General features: G+C 39.9%; 1 protein-coding gene across 13 annotated transcripts in view; it reads left to right on the top strand.

Moving 5' to 3' along the window:
* LOC132824688 (suppressor of tumorigenicity 7 protein homolog) overlaps positions 1-20,840 on the top strand; it is a 200,637-nt gene that overhangs the window by 68,648 nt on the left and 111,149 nt on the right. The window contains exon 2 of one of the 13 annotated variants that reach the window (XM_060839350.1): positions 12,263-12,300. The exons of the other annotated variants lie outside the window; for them this stretch is intronic. Coding sequence (XP_060695333.1) covers position 12,300 — 1 coding nt within the window. The 5' untranslated portion in view covers positions 12,263-12,299. The remainder of the gene's footprint in view (positions 1-12,262; positions 12,301-20,840) is intronic. 13 annotated transcript variants of the gene reach the window in all.

Below are 20,840 nucleotides of genomic sequence, written 5' to 3'. Positions count from 1 at the left end.
CTCTGTCAACCTCTGTACAGCATTGGTGAAGACAGTTCTGGTTTTTCTAATCATCTAACTGAGAAGTTTGAACTGTTATCTTCCTGCATATACAGCTCATTACCACATTGCAGGATCTGCTTGAACAGCTCGGATTTTAAATTTAGGTTGTGAGTTTTATAGTGTTATTATTGTGTGCATTTTAAAGCAATCGGTTTGACTTCTCTATGACAGCTTAGCAGTGAATTTATGTAGTAGCCAGATGGACTACACAAAGCAGATATACCTCAGGTTTAATGCTGAGTTATTTCTCATGAGCTGGTGACTGGATCTACATCTGGGCCCCAGTTCCCAGTGAGAGATCAGTTGCTCAGTGACCAGCCAATTATTACCTGGTGACTTACTGGAAATGTGCATATCTGGACACTGGATATTTTACTGCTGCAATAGTCAGTGTTCTGCAACTGGTAACTGTAAAATATATGAGCAATGAATCAAACTTGGAAAAGAGTTTGAGAACATGAGTTGCAGAATCCTCAAGTTAATTTCTATGCAAAAATATGTGCTAGTGAGGATATTAATTTAAAAAGATTAAGCTTGCTATGCTCATAATATATTAAATAGAGATTTTTAAATGTTAATTTTGAGCCATCATATTCCTTTGTAAGAATAGCATTTATAGATTAATAATATCTGTGGAATGTATTATTTTAATGCCAATCAATCTTGTTGCACCCTCCCCCCAACCTCTGTACCTAGCTGTTTTAGTATTTTCTTTATAGAATGTCAGCCAAGTATTTCCAAAACTTCTGTTAACTTAATAGTTTGATTGTTAAGTAATCTTTTTGTTATTTCAAGTGGGGATATTCTACTTGATCCACAACTTTGTTCAGACCCTTGAAAAAAACAAAATTACAGGGTAAGTGTTCCAACTTGAATATATCTTGTCAATGCCATCAGCTGATCTTTGCAGTTGACTTTTTAGTTCTGTTTCTGTAGCTGAATGAAACCCCGGGGCGAAGAGCAGAGGTCATTTGCAATACCACAGCTTTAAAATTGAAATTGATTATCTTGGTGATAAGTCCTGGAAGGGAAATCTTTCTTTTAATAATCTGACTTCCTTTGCAACTATCTACATGCTGGGAAGAAGGGAAAGTGATTTTCAATAATGCAGGGACATTGATGTGTTTTAAAACAAGAAGTGATGAAAAAAGCCCAGGAATAGCTTTGTGAAGCTCTGTTCCAAACTATGAGTGTGGAATTTTCTCTCCCCTTATACAGGGAAGTTCCAACTCAGCTTATATAGACACCAATGCTAATTCTCTTCTCTTTTGCATAAATTCCCATCACCTAATTCAGAATGGGTACTTGTTATAGAACATAGAAAAGTACAGAACGATGTTGTGCCAAGGTTTAATCCTAATGTAAAATATAGAAACAAACTATGTACCCCTCAACTCACTGCTATCCATGTGCGTGTCCAGCAGTCACTTAAATGTCCCCAATGACTCTGCTTCCACCACCACAGCTGGCAACGCATTCCATGCATTCACAACGCTCTGCGTAAATAACCTACCTCTGACGTCTGCTTTATACCTTCTTCCTAATATCTTCAAACTATGACTCCTCATTCCAGTCAATCCTGCCCTGGGGAAAAGTCTCTGACTATTGACTTTATCTATTCCTCTCATTATTTTGGACACCTTGATCAGATCTCCTCTCTTCCTCCTTCTCTCCAGAGAGAAAAGTCCGAGCTTATTCAACCTTTCTTCAAAAGGCAAGCCCTCCAGTCCAGGCCGCATCCTGGTAAACCTTCATTGTACCCTCTTCAAAGCCTCTGGATCTTTCCTATTAGTTGCAGCTTGCCATGTACTTGGCCAAGAGGCACCTGCTTCTTCAGAACCACAACCCTGCATGATTCTTGGCCAGTACCCTTCTTGAGCCTTAGTCCACATTAGCTGACATGAGAAAACCACCAACTTCACCATGTAGCTATGCCTGTTCTTGGACCAAATTGCACACATCCGCCATTCAATAGTTTACTTTGGAGCTAAGGGACTTAAATGCCTTTGCCAGGTCACTTTGCACACAGGTATACACATGCATCTCACACGTCTACACACTGACTTTACAGCTTATTTGGAGGATTTGAGCCTCTGTCTATGTCACATTGTGTTATTAGCACACATTTTCTCACTTGAGCACTGACTTAATGGGTTCCAGCCTCTAGGTGACATGCATTGCTTTCTGCCAGCCTCTGTGGCTTGCATTAGTTTTTAGCACACAGCGGGACGACAGGCACCTTCTAACAGTTGGGAGCACTGAACAGATAGAAGTTGTGGTGCCATGCAATGTCAGTGTCAGGTCTACAGCGTGTGCCAGCAGTTTTATCTGGCAAGCACACTGCATGTGCTTCAAGCAAAATGATCGTGTGTGAAAATCATAGGGGAGCAGTTCTTAAAGGAGTACAGGGGTGTACATCAGAGGTTACTGCAACCATGTGTAAAGGGTCTTGTTTTATTCCTCTCCATGGGGTTGACCATAGTCAGTCCTAAAGGTCAGATGGGGCAATGTAGGTGTTACAGGAGGTCTATTGGGGCTGTTGCTCAAACACCAGTCCAATGGGGTGGGCCAGGTTTACCTGTATTGAGACAAAAGGAAGGACTGAATGTGTTGGACATGAATGCAAGAGTTAGTAAGTGGTGATGTATGAACAGGAGAAGTGGTGAAGTATGCCCAATGAATGAGGAGGGAGGGTAGAGGGCATGAAGGGTTAGTTGGTTGAAAGGTTGAGTTGGATGGCAGCCACTGAGTGGACATCATGCATTTATGCTGAGAGTTGCCGTCTGTGAGCCTTGTTGAGAGGTGGGTGCAGTGGCTGATTTAGAGCCAGTGTTGGGCTGTGAATGTAAGGTAGCAGAGAAAAAATAGTGGCATTTACTCTGACCTCTTCCTGCACAGCAAGGCATTTCACTGGACTCGGGACTCGACATGTGACCCAGGCTGCAGTTTGGGTCCAGGCTAGCTGGGTCTATGGGCATGTCCTCCTCTGGCAGTTAGTTGGGAAAAGAATTAGCCTCCTCTTCACCACCCTATCCACCAAAATCTCGTGGTCCCTGTCTGCAAAGCAGGGAAGCCAGCTTTCCTTTCCTGTGGGCTGTGTTGGGCTTGAACTTCTTATCCTAATGCCTAGTTCCTGGCTTGCAGTATCTGATGGGGTGTGTCGCTGCCAGAGGTGTAAATGCTGGAAGATCCTGGCAGTGGTGAGTGTCTCCACCTTTTCAGCTGCATGATTCCCCTAGGAAGCTGCCCAGGACTTGGCTGCATAATTTACAAGGTGAAGAGCAGAAGATTGCATGAGAAAAATTGCTCTGTGCCTTGGCGGACCCAGCATCATGGCTCTCACTTGATAAAACTCAGCTGAAAATGGGAACATTAACCTTTAGTCTGGGGAGTCTAGATTAATTGTAGAAATGGATAATTACTGATGAAAATGCTGAAATTGTTTCCCTTTGCTACCTAGCTGTATAGATTGGATTTGAAGTACTGTGAAAAGTCTTTCTTTAATGTGTTTCAAATCTCTCCTCTCCTGAAGATAGCTACTAAAGAATACAAGATCTTGGATTCATAAAGCAGCTTTCATGACTTCAGGATGTCCCATTGTGCTTTACAGATAATAAAATACTTCTGAAATGTAGTCATTGTGGTAAGGAAGGGAAATGTGACAGCCTGTTTGAGCACAGCATGACCAGGTAATCTGTGTTTAGCTGTTAGTTGAAAGATCAGTATCATCATAAGACTGCTCCCAGAAGAACAGTCTAGGAGCAAAGCTGGAGCCTTGGTTTAATGTCTTACCTGAAAGATGGTAACTCTGACAGTTCATCACTTCATCAGTACAGCACTCATCTGTCAACCTAGAGTACATGCTCACACCTCTGGAATGGAATTGGAACCCACAATGTTGTGATTCTGAGGCAACACTGAGCAAAGGCTGACTAGTTGTTCACTACATCACCAGTTTCTATTCCTCACCTATGTGATTGTGTGACTTGCTGTGAAGGGGATGGTGGCTGTTCACAGTTCACAATCCACACAGCGTCACAGATGAGCCAGAACCTGTGCTGAATTGGATATCTATCTAATACAAGTTTCCAACAATTATACTGCATGGCAACAAATAGTCGAAACCTTCATTTATTCATGCTATTATCAACTATAAACAGCATACCAACATTGTATAATTTGAACTTGGGACCTTCATAGTGTGACATGCTACTGCACCATGTGGTGCTTTCGTTTGATTAAAGGGATCCCATTAAAGTTGATTTGGAGCAAGGGGAATAACTAGGAGCAGAGCACTCATATGGGGTTTTGAGTATTGCTTATGGAGAGTAAATACATATCAAGAATGGTTGACTTGTATGTAAGTAGGTATTATTTTAGGCATGAAGCAAAGATGGGTAAACCATGATATTTCAAGATAAAGGATTAGCAAACAATGGACCTCAACCACTCCCCTCCCTGACCATTTTTTTCAAGTATACAGTCAGGTAAACAAACTGCTCTAAGATCCCATGTATTTTTCTCTTGCATTATTTATTTTTACATATTAGTGGGACTGTGGGAGTAAGACAAGTTTCTGCAGCCATTAGAATCTGTTCCATCTTGAATTTTTAAGAAAGCAACAAAGAAATATGTGTTTATAATGTTGAAGTCACTAGCAAGTGAAATATATTAGTTATATATCCCATTGTAAAACTAAAGCTGCTGAAAGTCATCTGGCAATGTAAGGTTTGTTAAGGAGATGAATTTAAAGCCAGAAAATCATTGCTCAGAATCAGAAGAAGCCTTGAATAAATCCATTATTATATAAATCATGCTTCTCAATCTAAAAGTTAAATTTGTAAGGAGCTTGAATTGTTACTATCAGAACCCTTTTGATCTTTATCTTTATTGAGAGACCAATTATTAGCTTCAGTAAGGAGTTGCTCCTTATTCTTAGGTGGTGTTTCCGTATGGGGATTCTAAGAATTAGCCCATATATTCCGAATTTTGTCCTTGGCAACTGCTCATCAAAAAACAAAGATGCTGAAGTTAAAAAATATTGTTTGCAGTAGTATGTCATTCCAGAACTTTTTTACCATTCCCCAGTGACCTGCATCTTCTGTCTGAGTATCAAGTGAAGTTTGGTTTGTGTGTAGATCAGTATTTCTGATATTTCTTGCTAGTTTTCAATTGAGGTGAAGAGCTTGTTTCAAACCAGGCCCTAGTGATTTGTGAGTACACACAGAAAGTGCATAATACACAGAGTGAAGTAGCAGTCATACCAGACAGATGTGAGGATGACTATCTGCTGAATGATAAATCACCCTGAGTCAATTTTAAATGGGTTTTATTTAATTCCTGTTGTCCTGTATGAATTTTATATTCACAAATCTCAATGCTTTCAATATTTTGTCAGGAAATCTGTGTAGTAACAATGAATCTATTTGATATGAGACAAACTGGATATTTTGTTTCTGCTCTCAGCTTTCCAGTGAATGTCTGATCATTATAAAAACAATTTTTTTTGAGTTTTCAAATGACTGAAGTATGGATCAGAAAAGCATTGCTAATGTGGACATTGATTTGTAATGTGGTGAAATTAGAAAGAGAGTTGGTATATTTTCTCAAATCTTTATGACAGGGGAGAATGTTTCCTCCAAGAAGTACAAAATGGCAATAATATTTTGGAGCCAAGCTTTAAAAAAAAACAGGAACAGTTGTGATGTTAGAAAATTACTTTAGGAAAAGCCTATCACAACACAAGTTCACACACGTTGTCCTTCAGTGCCAGCAGCAACTTGACAGCTGTCCCAGACATCCTACCCAGTCAGTTTTATGAGTTTAACCCTCTTGACTTGGACATGTGGGTATGTTTCATTGCCTTATATACAGAAAATGTTTCAATATGAAACTCCCTGTAGTGTGGAAACAGGCCATTCGGCCCATTGAGTCCACACTGATCCTCAGAAGAATATCCCACCCAGACCTACCCCAACCCTGTACTTTCCGTGGCCATTCCCCTAGCCTTCACACCTTTGCAGTGTGGGAGGAAACCAGAGCACCCAGAGGAAAGCCACATGGACACGGAGAGCATGCAAACTCCACACAGACAGTTAACCAGGGGTGGAATTGAACCCCTGGTTCAATTGAACTGAGGCAGCAGTGCTAACCACTGGGCCACCATGCCAACTTCAATATCAGTATTGATCAGTTTTGTCAAATTAGGAATCAAACAAAGAAGTCAATTGGAGACCAAATGCTTTCCTTATCCTCATTTGGCAAGCTATTTCACACACCAATATCATTAAACTATTCTGTTATATTTCCCATTTTAAAAAATATCTGTATAAAATCATGGTTACAGCCTAAAGCTTTTATACTTTACCAACCCAGTGGAGACTGCGAACTGTTGTTTTCTTTCTTTTATTGTTATTACATTATAGCACCAAATAGCACATTAAAGCTGTAAATTCTTCATGTACCCCTGTAACTTTGTAGTTTTAGAGCAAACTGAAAGCCAAATGCTGTGAAATTGAAACAGCCTTCCCTTTTTCAGAAGTGGTTTAACCCAATATGACCTCCAGCCATGATTGATGTCAAAGCATCATCAGAGTGGCTCCGCTAATGCCTTGCACTCATTGATGGCATTAAAGTGGCAGGCGAGTGGTCCTTATTAATGGGAACTTGTGTGATCATTTCCACCTATTCCTGTAAAGCTTTTTGACATTTTTTGCAGTGAAAATCCTGTGTCTGTGTTTGTGAAGTCTTCAAGGGACGATGCCGGCATTTGTAAATGTAGCTGTGTCGCATTTCTGCCTTCGTAGAAGTTAAAATATATTGTTCTGTTTTCAGTGATTAGGGTTTTCTAGTTAACAGAACCATGGCTAGAATCTTGATTTTCATATGAGGACAGTTGCATAGCTCAGAATGAATTCAAATTTGCTTCTAATTCAACACTGTTTTAAATTTTAAGAAATGCAGTCTACAAGGTGTGTATTTATTTATATTCACAATTAAATAACAATAAAAAAGAATCCCTATTTTTTGGTCCAGACAGTAAAGCAAAAGACCTGAACTGACTCAGGTTTTTACTATTAGCTGATAGTTCGTGGGAGACAGCTGAGAGGACTAAGAATACTGTGTTTCCAAGTAATACTTGGAAGAAATAAGAAATGGATTTGGTCTTTTAAGGTAGATAAGAACTAGAATCTCTGGGACTATCTATTTTATTACAAGAAATTCCTTTGTTCGCATTAATAATTGGAATGCCCGTATGATGTGATTCGGATTATGAAAGTAATGCCTAGGGACTCTATAATTCATTCAAAAGTCTATCTGGAATTGTCTTCCCCTATCAATTTTTAAAAACACTAAAAACTGTATTTATCTTTTGAATTGTCTCTGTTTTAATGCCTAAAGACCTCAGTCTCTCCAAAAAGCCTGAACTTGGAGCTCTTACTTTGCCAATAGCTGACATGTGTGCTGAATTTGGATTGTGCCAATGTGACCAATTTCCCACATAGACAAGATAGAACTATAATAATAAGCAATAATTATAGTATTAATAGCCAGAGGGGTAATATAATAAAAGTTAAAGGAATATGACAAGGAAGACAGTAGAATAGCAGTGAAAAATTGTACTTTATATTTTACTGATAAGTTGAAAACTAGTTATGTCAAGTTATTAAACAGACAGAATAATAAGAAATAAGCTTTAGAACAGAAGGATGTGAGGTGTAAATAAACATTCCTGATACAGACACACAGTGTAAGGTGCTAATGGACTGAATTGCAAGTACAAATTTAACTTGAAGGATATGAAAAACATGCAAACATTAGTTAAAAAATCACACAACACCAGGTTATAGTCCAACAGGTTTATTTGGAAGCACTAGCTTTTGAAGCACTGCTCCTTCATCAGGTGGTTGTGGAGTATACTCCACAAACATAGACAACCACCTGATGAAGGAGCAGTGCTTCGAAAGCTAGTGCTTCCAAATAAACCTGTTGGACTATAACCTAGTGTTGTGTGATTTTTAACTTTGTACACCCCAGTCCAACACCGGCATCTCCAAATCATGCAAACATTAGAGAGACATGGCTGCAAGGTGGTCAGGGCTGGGAATTAATCATACCAGATTACAGGAAGGGGCGAAGGAGTGTTATAGCAATTAAAGAAGAAATCACTCTTAAGATTTAATGAGAGATGTGCAGGCAGTGAAACCTTTAAGTAGAACTAAGGAATGAAAAGATAATTTAAGATTTTATTGGGAATTAAATACTGATGCCCAGATAGTTGTCAATCGTGGTGCAAAGTAATTATATATATTCAGTGGCGAGTCAAGCATGTGACAAAGGCAGAGTGGTTTTAATTGGAGATTTGATTATAATAAGCTAACTAGCAGGTTTTCTTTGTGTCAGAAAGGCAGCAGGCTTCTTGAGTTTGAACAAGATAGTTTTCTGCAATAATTCTTCTGAGCACTAATGAAGGAGTCAAACAAACACTCATGAATGTCTACAGAAACAACATGCAGCTAAAATGGAAGAGCGTACAAAAATAACACAAATCAGAACAAATGGGAGAGATTTAAAGAACAGCATAAGATGAAGAGATATATAGCAAGAAGAATAAAAAAGGAAACTTGAATAGAAACTTAAAAGGGATATTAACATTAGCATTGACTTAATTTTAACAGATATATAAGGAAAAGAAGGCGAATCAAAAGCAATGAGGGTTTTGTTTTTGATATGATCAATGGAAACAAGGATATGAAGGGCGTGTTGAATAATTACATCAGTATCTGAAGGAAGAGGTTAGCATACCGGACTAATGATTAGAGATGAAATCATTATCAGATAGGTTTATGGGATGTGCAGGCAGTGGAAAATTTATGGGCAGAACTAAGAGATGAAAAAGAATTTTAAGACTTTAATGAGAGTTCCGTACTGATATTACATATATAATGGGGAAACAAAGATTTTGAATTGTGGACAGGAGCACATCAAAATTGATGTAAGCAAAATACAAGTCATTAAGAAAGTATTTGCTTTCAAGAATGACAAATGTCTAGGATTAGAAGATTTCTGTTTTAGGTTTTTGATTCCTCTGAGTCAGGAGGCTGTTGATTCAAGCCTCACTCCTGAGATCTGAATGCAATAATTAAGATTGACTTTTGAATGCAATGCTGAGGGAGAATTACCCCCTCAGGTGAGATTTTAAAGCAAACGACAATCTGTGTTTTGCGTCAGGTTAAAAGATCTTTTGGCACTATTCTGAAAAAATGCAGGGGAGTTATTGTTGATGTTCTGACCAGTATTATCCTTTAATAAGTAAAAGAAAAGCAGACTATTTGGTGCCATTATCACATTACTGTTTATGGGAGCTAGTTGTGTGTTTCTACCTTATAGTACTGACAATGCTTCAAGTAGTGTGAAGCAATTTAGTCCTGAGGTCATGAAAAATTCAGTATAAATACAAGTCTTCTTTCCTGTACTCAAATCCTGTATACCTAAGAAATTTATTGTGAACATATAACCTACTAATGTGTTGAGTATAAGGATCTGTTTCATCTTAATGTTGTTCAAAATAATAAAAAGATTGTCACCTCGTATTTAGGCACATAATGTTAATGTAATTTTGAGTGTTTCACCTGATGCTTATGTTAGTTCACACTGCATAAGAAACTGGGAGTTGATATCTTGGTATTGATAAATCTAACAGACATTTATTGCACCTAAGTATTTCACACAAGCATTATATTTCTCGGACACCTAAGTGTCTGACCTGATACTAAATTGTTGAATTATAACCAGTAGCATGCTTTCAACAGCATTTTATGCTTCACATGATCCTGGCATAAGACGGAGTGTGAAATCTTTCTATTCTTTATATGTTATAATGAGGTGATTATATATTGAGTATGTTTTTAGAAGGTGTGCTGACATGGGAGTTTGGTAGCCATTGACCAGATGCAGAGAAAATTATGGAGAAGATAAAGAGGGATGAGAACTAAATGCAAGTCTTTTGTTACAATCTCCATAGAGACCAATAAATTTAAAAATAAATTTGAACTTCCAGTTAATAACTGAAAGGATGACACAAGATTTCTGGTTTTATGAGTATCATTGAAACAAATGACTAAAAGCACCATTGGCTGAACTATTTTTGTACTCATCTGCTACGTTTAACCACAAGATAGAGCATTCCTTAATTCTTTTGACACCACTGAGAACATACTTCACTGATATAATTGACTCTGCCCTCTTTATGCAGACAATGAATTCTCCCAAAATCAAGTCCAAGATGATTCTTAGTTCTGAGGGTTTAGTTCTGTTCTTTTCCTTTCTCAGCTTGGAAACTTTTAATGTCAGTGTTGCTTTTCATGGTGAGGTTTCTTCCTCAAAGATTCTGGTATTGCTATCCAGGCAAATCCTCCAGTCTCATTTTAATGTTTCATGAAATTGGTCTTGGCTCCTGACCTGGACTTTGGGAAGCCTTGGTTTGGAGTTTTTAGCAATTTTAGAGAAGGACAAAAGAAAAGTCTGTGATAATTGAGGGAATACAAGACAGATTGAATGATAGAAGGGTTAGTCTAACAGGGTCAAGAGAATGATGATAGTACGAGAAAGGAAACCGATGCAAAAGGTACATCTATAGCTACTCTCTGAAAATGGAAATAAGAGAATAACTGAGACATTGAAAGAAAAGGAAACAAAATTGGGAGAGGAGGTGGCAGCAGAGGTTTTGGTCTGCAATTGTTGGTCTCAGTATTGAGTCCAGGAGGCTGTAAGGTGTTTTGCAAGCTGCATGAACATATACTGCAAAGTGTCAACATTAAGGAGATCACACTGTAAACAGCAAATGCAGTGTCCCAAATTGAAAGGAGTATACACAAAGGACGACTTCACCTGCAAGAAGAGTTTGGAGACTTGGACGGTGGAATGATGAAATAAAGGGCAGGTGTTAGGTCTGCTGTGTTTGCAAGGAAATGTGCCATGGGAAGGGGAGGGGATGTCGGGGGTGAGTGAGGGAAAAACTGGGCAATCACAGAGGGAACATGGTCCCTTTGGAATGCTGAAAGGAATGGGTAGGGGAAGATTAGTTTGGGAATAACATCACACTGCAAGAGATAGAAATAACAGAAAATCATTGACCTGAAATGTTAACTTTGTTTTTGTCTCTATAGATCCTGTCCAGCCTGCTGTGTATTTCTGGAATTTTCTGTTTTTAGTTCAGGTTTGCAGCACGGTGGCACAGTGGTTAGCACTGCTGCCTCACAGCGCCAGAGACCCGGGTTCAATTCCCGCCTCAGGCGACCGACTGTGTGGAGTTTGCATGTTCTCACCGTGTCTGCGTGGGTTTCCTCCGGGTGCTCCGGTTTCCTTCCACAGTCCAAAAATGTGCGGGTCAGGTGAATTGGCCATGCTAAATTGTCCGTAGTGTTAGGTAGAGGGTAAATGTAGGGGTATGGGTGGGCTGCGCTTTGGCGGGTCGGTGTGGACTTGTTGGGCCGAAGGGCCTGTTTCCACACTGTAAGTAATCTAATCTAAAAAAAAGTAATCTAATCTAAAAACATCTGCTTTACAATGACAGGACAGATGTGTTGAATGAATACTTTAGAAAGGAACCATCAAAGCTAATGATGGGAGAAAGGTTTGGGAATTGATGAGTGATGAATGGATGGAATGGAGTCAGTGAAGATCCTTTTACTCACTCCATTCCAAGTTATACCATATCACCCACCAGCTGGTGAGAAGACAATTAAAAACAATAGTTACAGAAAGAGAGGACAGAGAAAAAGACATTGAAAGAAGTAGAAGAGAGAGAAAGATAATGTTTGTGTCTCTTGTCAGCTTTTATTATTATAAATTCCTATTTTCACAAGCTGTTGTTACAAATTGCCTTCCATTGAAGCCTATAGCATCACCTTTGCCAGGGGATATAAATGAATAAAAAGGACAATACGAAAGCCATCCATGCTGATGATTAGCCTCTATTTAAAATGTCATCCCAATTTTAAATTCGTTCTCAGTTTCCATTACCTTTTAGACACAAGTCATAAAATCACGAATTGGCTGATTCTCAATCATTGGGATATTTCTGTTTTATTTATTCAATCAGGTTATGTATTTTCACAGCTAATCCTCAATGATGTCCAAATATCTCTTGCACTAACCTTATATCTATGACTTCATCCTAGAAGTTAGGTTAACAAGTTTACACATTTTTTTTCCACAGCAGACGTTGTCAGAGGAAGTTACAATGCCCTTCCAAAAGTACGAACAGTATGTATGACGTTTAAAAGCATTCTAAATTACTTTTAGATTTCCCGGTACAATTATTACCCACCGTAACACTTCAGAAAACTGGAGTTAGGATAGACGTTGGTCTCCAGCAAGATCACAATATTGATATTCATAATTACCATTCCAGTTTACCACCCTTCTTGTTTTTTCATGATATAAAGTGGGCCACTGATTCACTGTGCTGCTGCTCCTCCACAACCCCAGCTTTAACTCACCATGTGCAACACCACGTAAGATTGACAATGCTATTAAACAACTTGACCGTCCCAGTAGATAGGGTCTGAGGAACAGACTGTTGGCTTTATTTGATTTTGACATCTAATTGCAATGTCAAGTTGTTTGACTGTTCTCTTGTTGTTTGCTGTTCAGGTAAGGCTACAGATCTATTAATATACTGTATGTATAAAATAAATGAAAAATTTTTCTAATGCAAGTAAATTATACAACGCTTAACAATCATAAATATGCTACATCATGCTTGAGCCCAGAAGTTGAGAATACAGTTGATCACTGTAACATTCTGATATCTCTAACACAGCAGCAAAAGATTGTCAGAGATTACAAGGGTTTTATTGATAAGTCTGCTGTTTAACACAAACATTAGTTTATGCCTTTTCCTGTCATGAAACCACCTCCCCATTTGGGAATAATCCAGCCTTTTCTTTTAAATTAACCCGTTTAGATGTATTATACTGAGACTTGACTCAGGCGTTCTGGTTCAGAGGTAGGGGCACTACTACTGTGCAACACATGGCCCCAAGAACTCAGCCTTAGAAACCAGATCTTTAATACAAAGTATTAAACTTTTCTTAACTCTAGAACTGTTCTGGTTTACCCTCGAAAGCGATCTGCATCTTAAACACTGGCAATCACTGCTTCCATGTTAGAAAGGATGAGTTCAAAGTTGTGTGCCAGGTAGTGGACTACTTCATTCTTCCTCTGAGCACAAGCTTTCTGACAATATTACCAATGGACCAACCATTTTGTGCACTGGTATGCTCATCGGTCTTCTGCAGTAGTCTGCTCCCTCGAGGTTCACATTGGATTTCTCTGCCATAGAACTCGGATGAGTATGCCCTTTGTCAAGAGGGCACATATGTTGTCCTTGGTACCAGTGCACTTGCGAAAGGTGTCCCACAGAGTGTGGTTTCCTCCCGCCTCTAAATGTTTAAGACATGTACAGTGTCAGTAAATGAGCTGGTTGTTGCAAATGTGAAATTAAGTATCTTCATTATCAGTGCAATCTTCCTCCACTGTCTGACCAGGGCACACTGTTTGTGTATCTGAATGGAAAAAGACAGAGGGAAAATGTGTGGCATGGTAAGAGAGAAAGGAAAAGCTGCATGGTTACACCATTTGCAGTTCGTAAAACTGAAGAGAATGTGGAATGAGGGAACACAGGATGTGAAAAGGAGGATAACTGTCCTAGTATCTTCAATGAATTCACCCTTGCTGCTGGCCACGGTCACAGCCTCAGCAATGACCCTTCACTCCTCCAGAGGTCAGAAGTGGGGCAGCACAGTGGCTCAGTGATTAGCACTGCTGCCTCACAGCACCAGGGTCCCCAGGTTTGATTCCAGCCTCTGGTGACTGTGTGGAGTTTGCACATTCTCCCTGTGTCAGTGTGGGTTTCCTCTGGGTGCTCCAATTTCCTCCCACTGGTGAATATGCAGGTCCGGTGGATTGGCCATGCTAAATTGCCCATAATGTTAGGTGCATTAGTCAGAGGGAAATAGGTCTGGGCAGGTCACTGTTCGGAGGGTAGGTGTGGAACTGGTTGGGCAAAGGGCCTGTTTCCATACTGTAGCGAATCTAATCTAATCTAAGTCACGGTACACCAGGTTTTGATCCATCAGGTTTATTTGAAATCACAAGCTTGTGGAGCACTGCTCCTTCGTCACATGAAGTCACTTAAACACTGACAGTCGCTACTTCCATGACGGAAAGGAAGAGCTTAAAGTTGTGTGCCAGGTAATGGACTACTTCATCCTGTAAGAACAGAAAGCATAACTTTTAAAAGCATTCTAAATGACCTTTAGATCCCATAAAAGTCCTCCGAAAGCTTGAAATATCAAATAAACCTGTTGGACTGTATCCTGGTGTGGTATGACTGCAGTCTTTGTCCATCCCAGTCCAACACCGGCACCTCATGTCGCCTCCAGATTAGGTTGTGAAATAGGCAGCTCTCCCATTCAGATAGCACCTGCTGTTTTGGGTTGCTTGCCATTTGACCTACAAGAGAGATATGTGTCAGAATGCCATGTTGAATGAGGTTATGGTTGTGGCCGAACAGCTGGTAGTTTAAGTATAGACCTGACTGATAGAGATTGTAGGTAGTTGAATAATCAGAGACTAGTAATTTGAGCTTTGGCTGAGATTAGTGTTAGAGTTGGTATTGAAAGTGTGTTCAGTGACTTTGATCACTTGTGTGAGGACATTAAAATTATTGTGACACTTCAATATGCCCTTGGAGCTGCGTTTGAGGTATTGATTTCCATGGTATCAGTTCCCAGTGTCTTTTCATATGAGTTGTGAGGACCTCCTGTGCCTACGGGCTATCTCTTCTCTCTTCTGCTTTTTCTCCAAAATCTCCGGTGCAGCATTGGAAATCCTTTTCTCCGATGTAACTATTCTTCTCCTTCACCCAGAACGTGTACAATTCTCACAGGATCCCTAGCAGCTACTACAACCACAATATGCCTCCTCATTAAGTGTCTTAAGTGCTAACAATTTACAATTTGGGGACCCTGCAGACGGACAGCAGCCAGCAATAGCACAAATTCCTTCTGATCACCAAAAAAAATAGTAAGCAGATGTCACTGTGCCTTCATCATATTTTACAAGTATTTACCTATCGCATTCGCAAACCTGTTTCAGGATTTAGGTAATTTAACCCCATTAATATTTACAATGTTTATAGAACAGTTTATTACATTTTGGAACACAGTAAGAAACCTTGAGATCTGTCATTTTACATTTTATCTCCAATTGCAGGGTAAACTTTAAGGCGCCATTGTCATATTAGACCATAGGTTAGAGAGGGGGACATTGAAGAGAGGTGGTTTAACCTGAGGGTTGCGACACCTCAGATGACGGGAGAGATTAAGAAGGAGAGTTCTTCATGGTAGTCACAGCCGGTATGGGAATCATTCAGCATACAACAACATGCTGCATTGCAACCCAGCCTTCCAGCCAACTGAGTTGCTGGAGTCTGCAGTGCATGCACTTTGCTGAAACTCCTTTCCGTAGTACGTGCCGTTCTCTCGGCCAGGCATGGCCTCGGTGTGGACTTCTGGTCTTGAGATGATTCCTCAAAGTGCATTCCCACCATGGCTAAGCACTTAAGAAAGACGGTGGTGTTTGAACTTCCAGCTTTACTTCTTGGTTTTCTACTTTAAAGCTAAGAGACCTGTAATATTTAACTTTTAACCTTCTTTCAAATGTTTTACACTGTACTAAACGACTGCAATATTTAGGTTGTGACTTTGTTCTTTCTTTCTACCTTGTTCTTAAGGTTCTGTACCGAGGTACTTGTACTGAAGATGGTGTCTTATGTGGCAACATTATACACTTTTCATTATACTCCTGTAGTTTTGTACTTGAGTACATAGAGTCATAGAGATGTACAGCACGGAAACAGACCCTTCGGTCCAACCCGTCCTGACAATAAAACCAAATCAAACTAATAGAATTATGCTAATCAATATATTGTTGGTATTAATCACAAACTAACTTCACACTTAATTTAGTTTCAAGTAGTGACATCCCATTCATTCTCTACAACATATTGTATTTGGAATATCTATATTGAGAATGATGAATGACAGATTTATTTATCAATAGGTAAAATGCCAGGCTTCAATGACAGGCACACAGCTAGCTCATATGTTCTATAGATGCTTTGAGACTGTGAAAGGTCATTGGCTCCTCTAACATCTTTGACACCTAATTCACAAGTTTGCAGAGATGCGCTAGCATTGCTGACAGAATTTTTAAGACACATTGTAATCTTCAATATTTTTGTTGGGAAGATAAGAGCCAAGTTGCTGCAATTATGTTTGCAGTCCTATTACAGAGGACGAGCATGCCAACAGCATTTTTATTTTGCAGGAGGAACAGCACAGAACAGACTTGTGCCTTGCTTATGTTTTGCTTTTTCCTGTCCATTCTGTCGAGGCCTTGATCCTTTTTGGCTCTTTTTTGGATGTGAAAGGGGACTTACTGGGAGTCCCAGTTTAAGTAGCTTTAACTTCTGTCTCAACCACAGAACTGTCACAGGTTTTCCAAGATATATAAGTCATGATTTATGGGCTAATACATTCTCAATCTTGAATTTAAAGAGTACACTGTCTCCAACAAAAATTATTTCTTTTAGATTTAAACATAGTCCGCATTTGTCAATCTACCTTCAGCTGATGAAAGACTTCTATGTTACTTGGAATGAAATAAAACCTTTCTTTTTACACTGTATTAACAGTTCTTATGTTAGAAGTAGTACATTTATAGTTAGTGCTAGTTAGTTGCGTCTGAAGCTGGTTCGAGGTTTTGTTTTCCAAATACCATGTTTGTAGAATAAGGTGACCTATACCCCTTCTAGATAGATTCATGCTCCAAAGATACAGGTATGGGCATTGCACTTGATATTTGCACTATTTATTGATGTGAACAAAGAGAATTATTTTTATTCTTCAGTGGGCCTGTTCTAACGATGAATGTTTTACCTTCATTTACTTAAGTATAAACAGAAAGTGCTGGAGAAACCCAGTAGGTATAGGAGCATCTGTGGAGAAAGAGAAACAGTATGTTTCTGGACCAGTCTGATTCCTCTTCCTTGGACCTGATCATGTGGTAGGCTCTGTGATCTGAAGAGCACTTGATTCTGTGGAGCTCATCCACAGAGTTGACAGGGACTCCTTGCTGGTTCTCGACTAGTGGACAGGTACAGTCACTATAGTCTTACTAGATAATAGGGCTGCTTTCTCATTAAAGCGAGATGACTGGTGGTGGTTTAATGTGATCAGGCAAAGGGAGAGATCGAAAAGGAGAGTCTTTCAAGGGTACCTCAGCCAGTGCAGGAATTGAATACACATTGTTGATGTAGCTCTGCATCACATCCAGCTAACTGACCCCACTACTAATGGATAAGAAACCACCCCACACACCCCCACCCCCCGGTCGACCTGATAGAATTCCAGCCAGTGTTTGAGGTCAGTGACCAGGAGTCTGAGATCATCTGCAGGAATCTTGCTTTTGAATGAGAGTATTGAAAACAGTTCCTTTCCTTCTCCCGCTCCTTCAGAATTTTTTGATTTTATGATAATAGGCATGAGGATATTTCCTTCTAGTGTTGCACTAAAGTGGCCACTCTTCATGCAAGTCTAACTGGTAAGTTCATCTATCATTTCTTGCTCCTCTTTGATGCAAGGTCAATGTTGATGGCATAGGTTGGTATGTCCAATGGGATCCACTAGCTGTGAGCACCCTAGCTGATTTTACTGCTGTTTAGCTGAGAACAACCAACACAGTGTTTGGATTATACTTGAAACTTTCCTGATCGGTGTACTCAGGGCTACACACAGTGCTGAATCATAAGATTTGATGTTCAGTTAAGCCTGATTTTTATGACTTGTTTGGCGTTCTCACATATTGAGAATGATTCTTTCTTGTGGTTGACTGGGTTTAAAACAATGTCATTGTGTTAGTTGAGAGCTCCCAAATGGCCTATGAGGCCCGTCTTATCTTTACACATTTTCAGTTGTCAGTTCAAGAGGTAGAGATGAATTTTTGAACAGCTTCCTTCTGTCTCTGTCTCCATCTCCTACTGTTCTCATTCAATGGTTCTTCCTGTTGCTTGCAGGTATTGACACTGTTTTTGATGAGGAACGGCTATTTGGTCGTGATTGGGCCTCTGCTTTCTATCTGTCAATACAGTTTCGTGGAATATTTGAGATTGTCTTTGAAAACATCTCCTTTGGTCCCATGTGAATGGGCTTCGAGTGTAGCCCTAAGTAGAGCACCTACCTGGCAGTCTAGAGTTGGACATTCTAATAACATCTTCCATCCAGCTCACCCATTGTGAGATTATTATGACCTCTATACTTGACATGTCTGTGTCTACAAGGATATTCTTTTTTCTTTTGATCTTCAATTGATTTGCACATTGTTTCCAAGAAGGAATTGATTACTTTGCTCCAGGACCTTAATATAACACCAGAAAGTTGTCCAAGCTTCAACAGGATGGAACAGTGTGGGGACAATCACCACCAGATAATGAGTTAATGTCTGTTCTGATCTTTCAATTCTCAGAGGTTTGATTTGTAATGTATTATAGGCTGCGTTAACAATCTGGACTCTGACATCCACCTTTTCATCATGCCAGTTTTTCTTTGGTTTGTATACTTTCCTATATATGGGAAGTTGGGAAGTCTTTTCAGCAATAGTGGTGTAGCAGACAGTGAAGACAATTATCTTGGAGTACAACGGGACCTTGATCAGATGGGTCGGTGGGCCTAGGAGTGGCAGTGGAGTTTAATTTCGATAAATGTGAGGTGGTAAATTGTGGTCAGGCAAACCAGGCAGAACATATACAGTTAATGGTAGGGCCCTGGGGAGTGTTGACAAACAGAAACCAAGGGGTACAGGTGCATAGTTTCTTGTAGGTAACATCGCAGGTAGACAGGGTGGTGAAAGGCATTTGGCATGCTTGCCTTCATTGGTCAGTGCATGAAGTAGAGGAGTTGAGACATCATGTTGCAGATGGACAGGACATTGCTGAGGCCACTTATAGAATACTATGTACAATTCTGGTCTCCCTGCTATAGGAAAGATGTTATTGAACTTGAAAGGGTTCACTGAAGATTTATAAGAATGTTGCCAGGAGTGGAGGATTTGAGCTTTGGGCAGAGGCTGAATCGGCTGGGGATCTCCTCCCCTGGAGCATTGAGGCCAAGGGGTGAGAAAATTATGAGGGACATGGATAGGGTGAATGGCCAAGGAAGTTTTCCCAGGGTAGGGGTGTGCGCAGCTAGAGAAAACAGGTTTAATTTGAGAGGGGGAAGATTTAAAAAGGACCTGGGGGAACCTTTCTCATGTAGAATGTGGTGCATGTCTGGAATGAGCTGCCAGAGGAAGTGTTGGAGGCTGGTACAGTTAGAACATTTAAAAGGCATCTGGATGGGCATATGAATAGGAAGGGTTTAGAGGGATATGGGCCAAATGCTGGCACATGGAACTAGATCAGTTTTGCTATTTGGTCAATGCAGACGAGTTGGAGTGAAAGTCTGTTTCCATGGTAATAACTCTGCGTCTACGACTCAATAATCGGATGGAAGAACACTTAACAGTTTCTTCCATCAGTCTGCTCTTGGACATATGTATTGACCCTATATTTGTCCTGAGTGGGATGACAACTGTATACAATTGGAGAATCAATCATTTTACGATGTTCTGGCATGTATTGTATAGTCCTATACCAGATATGGGCGGCACGGTGGCACAGTGGTTAGCACTGCTGCCTCACAGCGCCTGAGACCCGGGTTCAATTCCTGACTCAGGCGACTGACTGTGTGGAGTTTGCACGTTCTCCCCGTGTCAGCGTGGGTTTCCTCCGGGTGCTCCGGTTTCCTCCCACAGTCCAAAGATGTGCAGGTCAGGTGAATTGGCCATGCTAAATTGCCCATAGTGTTAGGTAAGGGGTAAATGTAGGGGTATGGGTGGGTTTCGCTTCGGCGGGTCGGTGTGGACTTGTTGGGCCGAAGGGCCTGTTTCCACACTGTAAGTCTAATCTAATCTAATATGTTTTAGCCACTGATTAATGAGAGGTGAATGGTGAATATGACTTTCTCAGTGGTGTATTTGAGTAAAATTATGTCTTTTTTTATTCAGCTCTGTGCTTTTGATGTAGTTGTTAAAGGTTCCAATTCTCTGTAAATCCCCTAATGTGCCTAAAGGAGCTAATCTAATAGTGTAATTGGCTTGGTGTGGATCCGATTTCTGCTGATTAACTTTGATTATGCTTGGGGATAAGAGTAGTTGGAATCTAAATAGTCTATCTTTCACAGGCACAAATGTAGAATTTGGTTTGAAGAACTCCCCCAGAATAGGATCCTTGTCTCTCCCCTGTATGTGTCAACTTAATTGAACAATTTTCTCAGTAATAAGAAGTAAGTCTGTCACACTCCTATTTCGCGATAATAAAATTATTATTGAAAAATAACCGACCACGCAACAAAAACAACAACCTGCATTCATGTAGTGCTTTTAATATAGTGACATGACCAAGGCACTTTGCAGGAATATTGTTAGACAAAGTTTGACACTGAGTCACATACACCGATGTTAGGACTGGTTAAAAGCTTAGTCTAAGAGATGGATTTTAAGAAGGGTAGAGAGGTGAACAGATGACAGACACAGCCAGTACTCAGGTTGTAAAATTAATTCAGTTCTTTAATTTGCTTCCCTACCCCACTCAGCAGCTTGAAGCACATGTGCCAATGATTTTATTAAAGTTT

This window comes from Hemiscyllium ocellatum, chromosome 19 (genome assembly GCF_020745735.1).
Source record: "Hemiscyllium ocellatum isolate sHemOce1 chromosome 19, sHemOce1.pat.X.cur, whole genome shotgun sequence".
Lineage (NCBI taxonomy): Eukaryota > Metazoa > Chordata > Chondrichthyes > Orectolobiformes > Hemiscylliidae > Hemiscyllium > Hemiscyllium ocellatum.
Note: the sequence above shows the minus strand (reverse complement) of the source record. Positions and strands in the feature narration are given on the sequence as shown.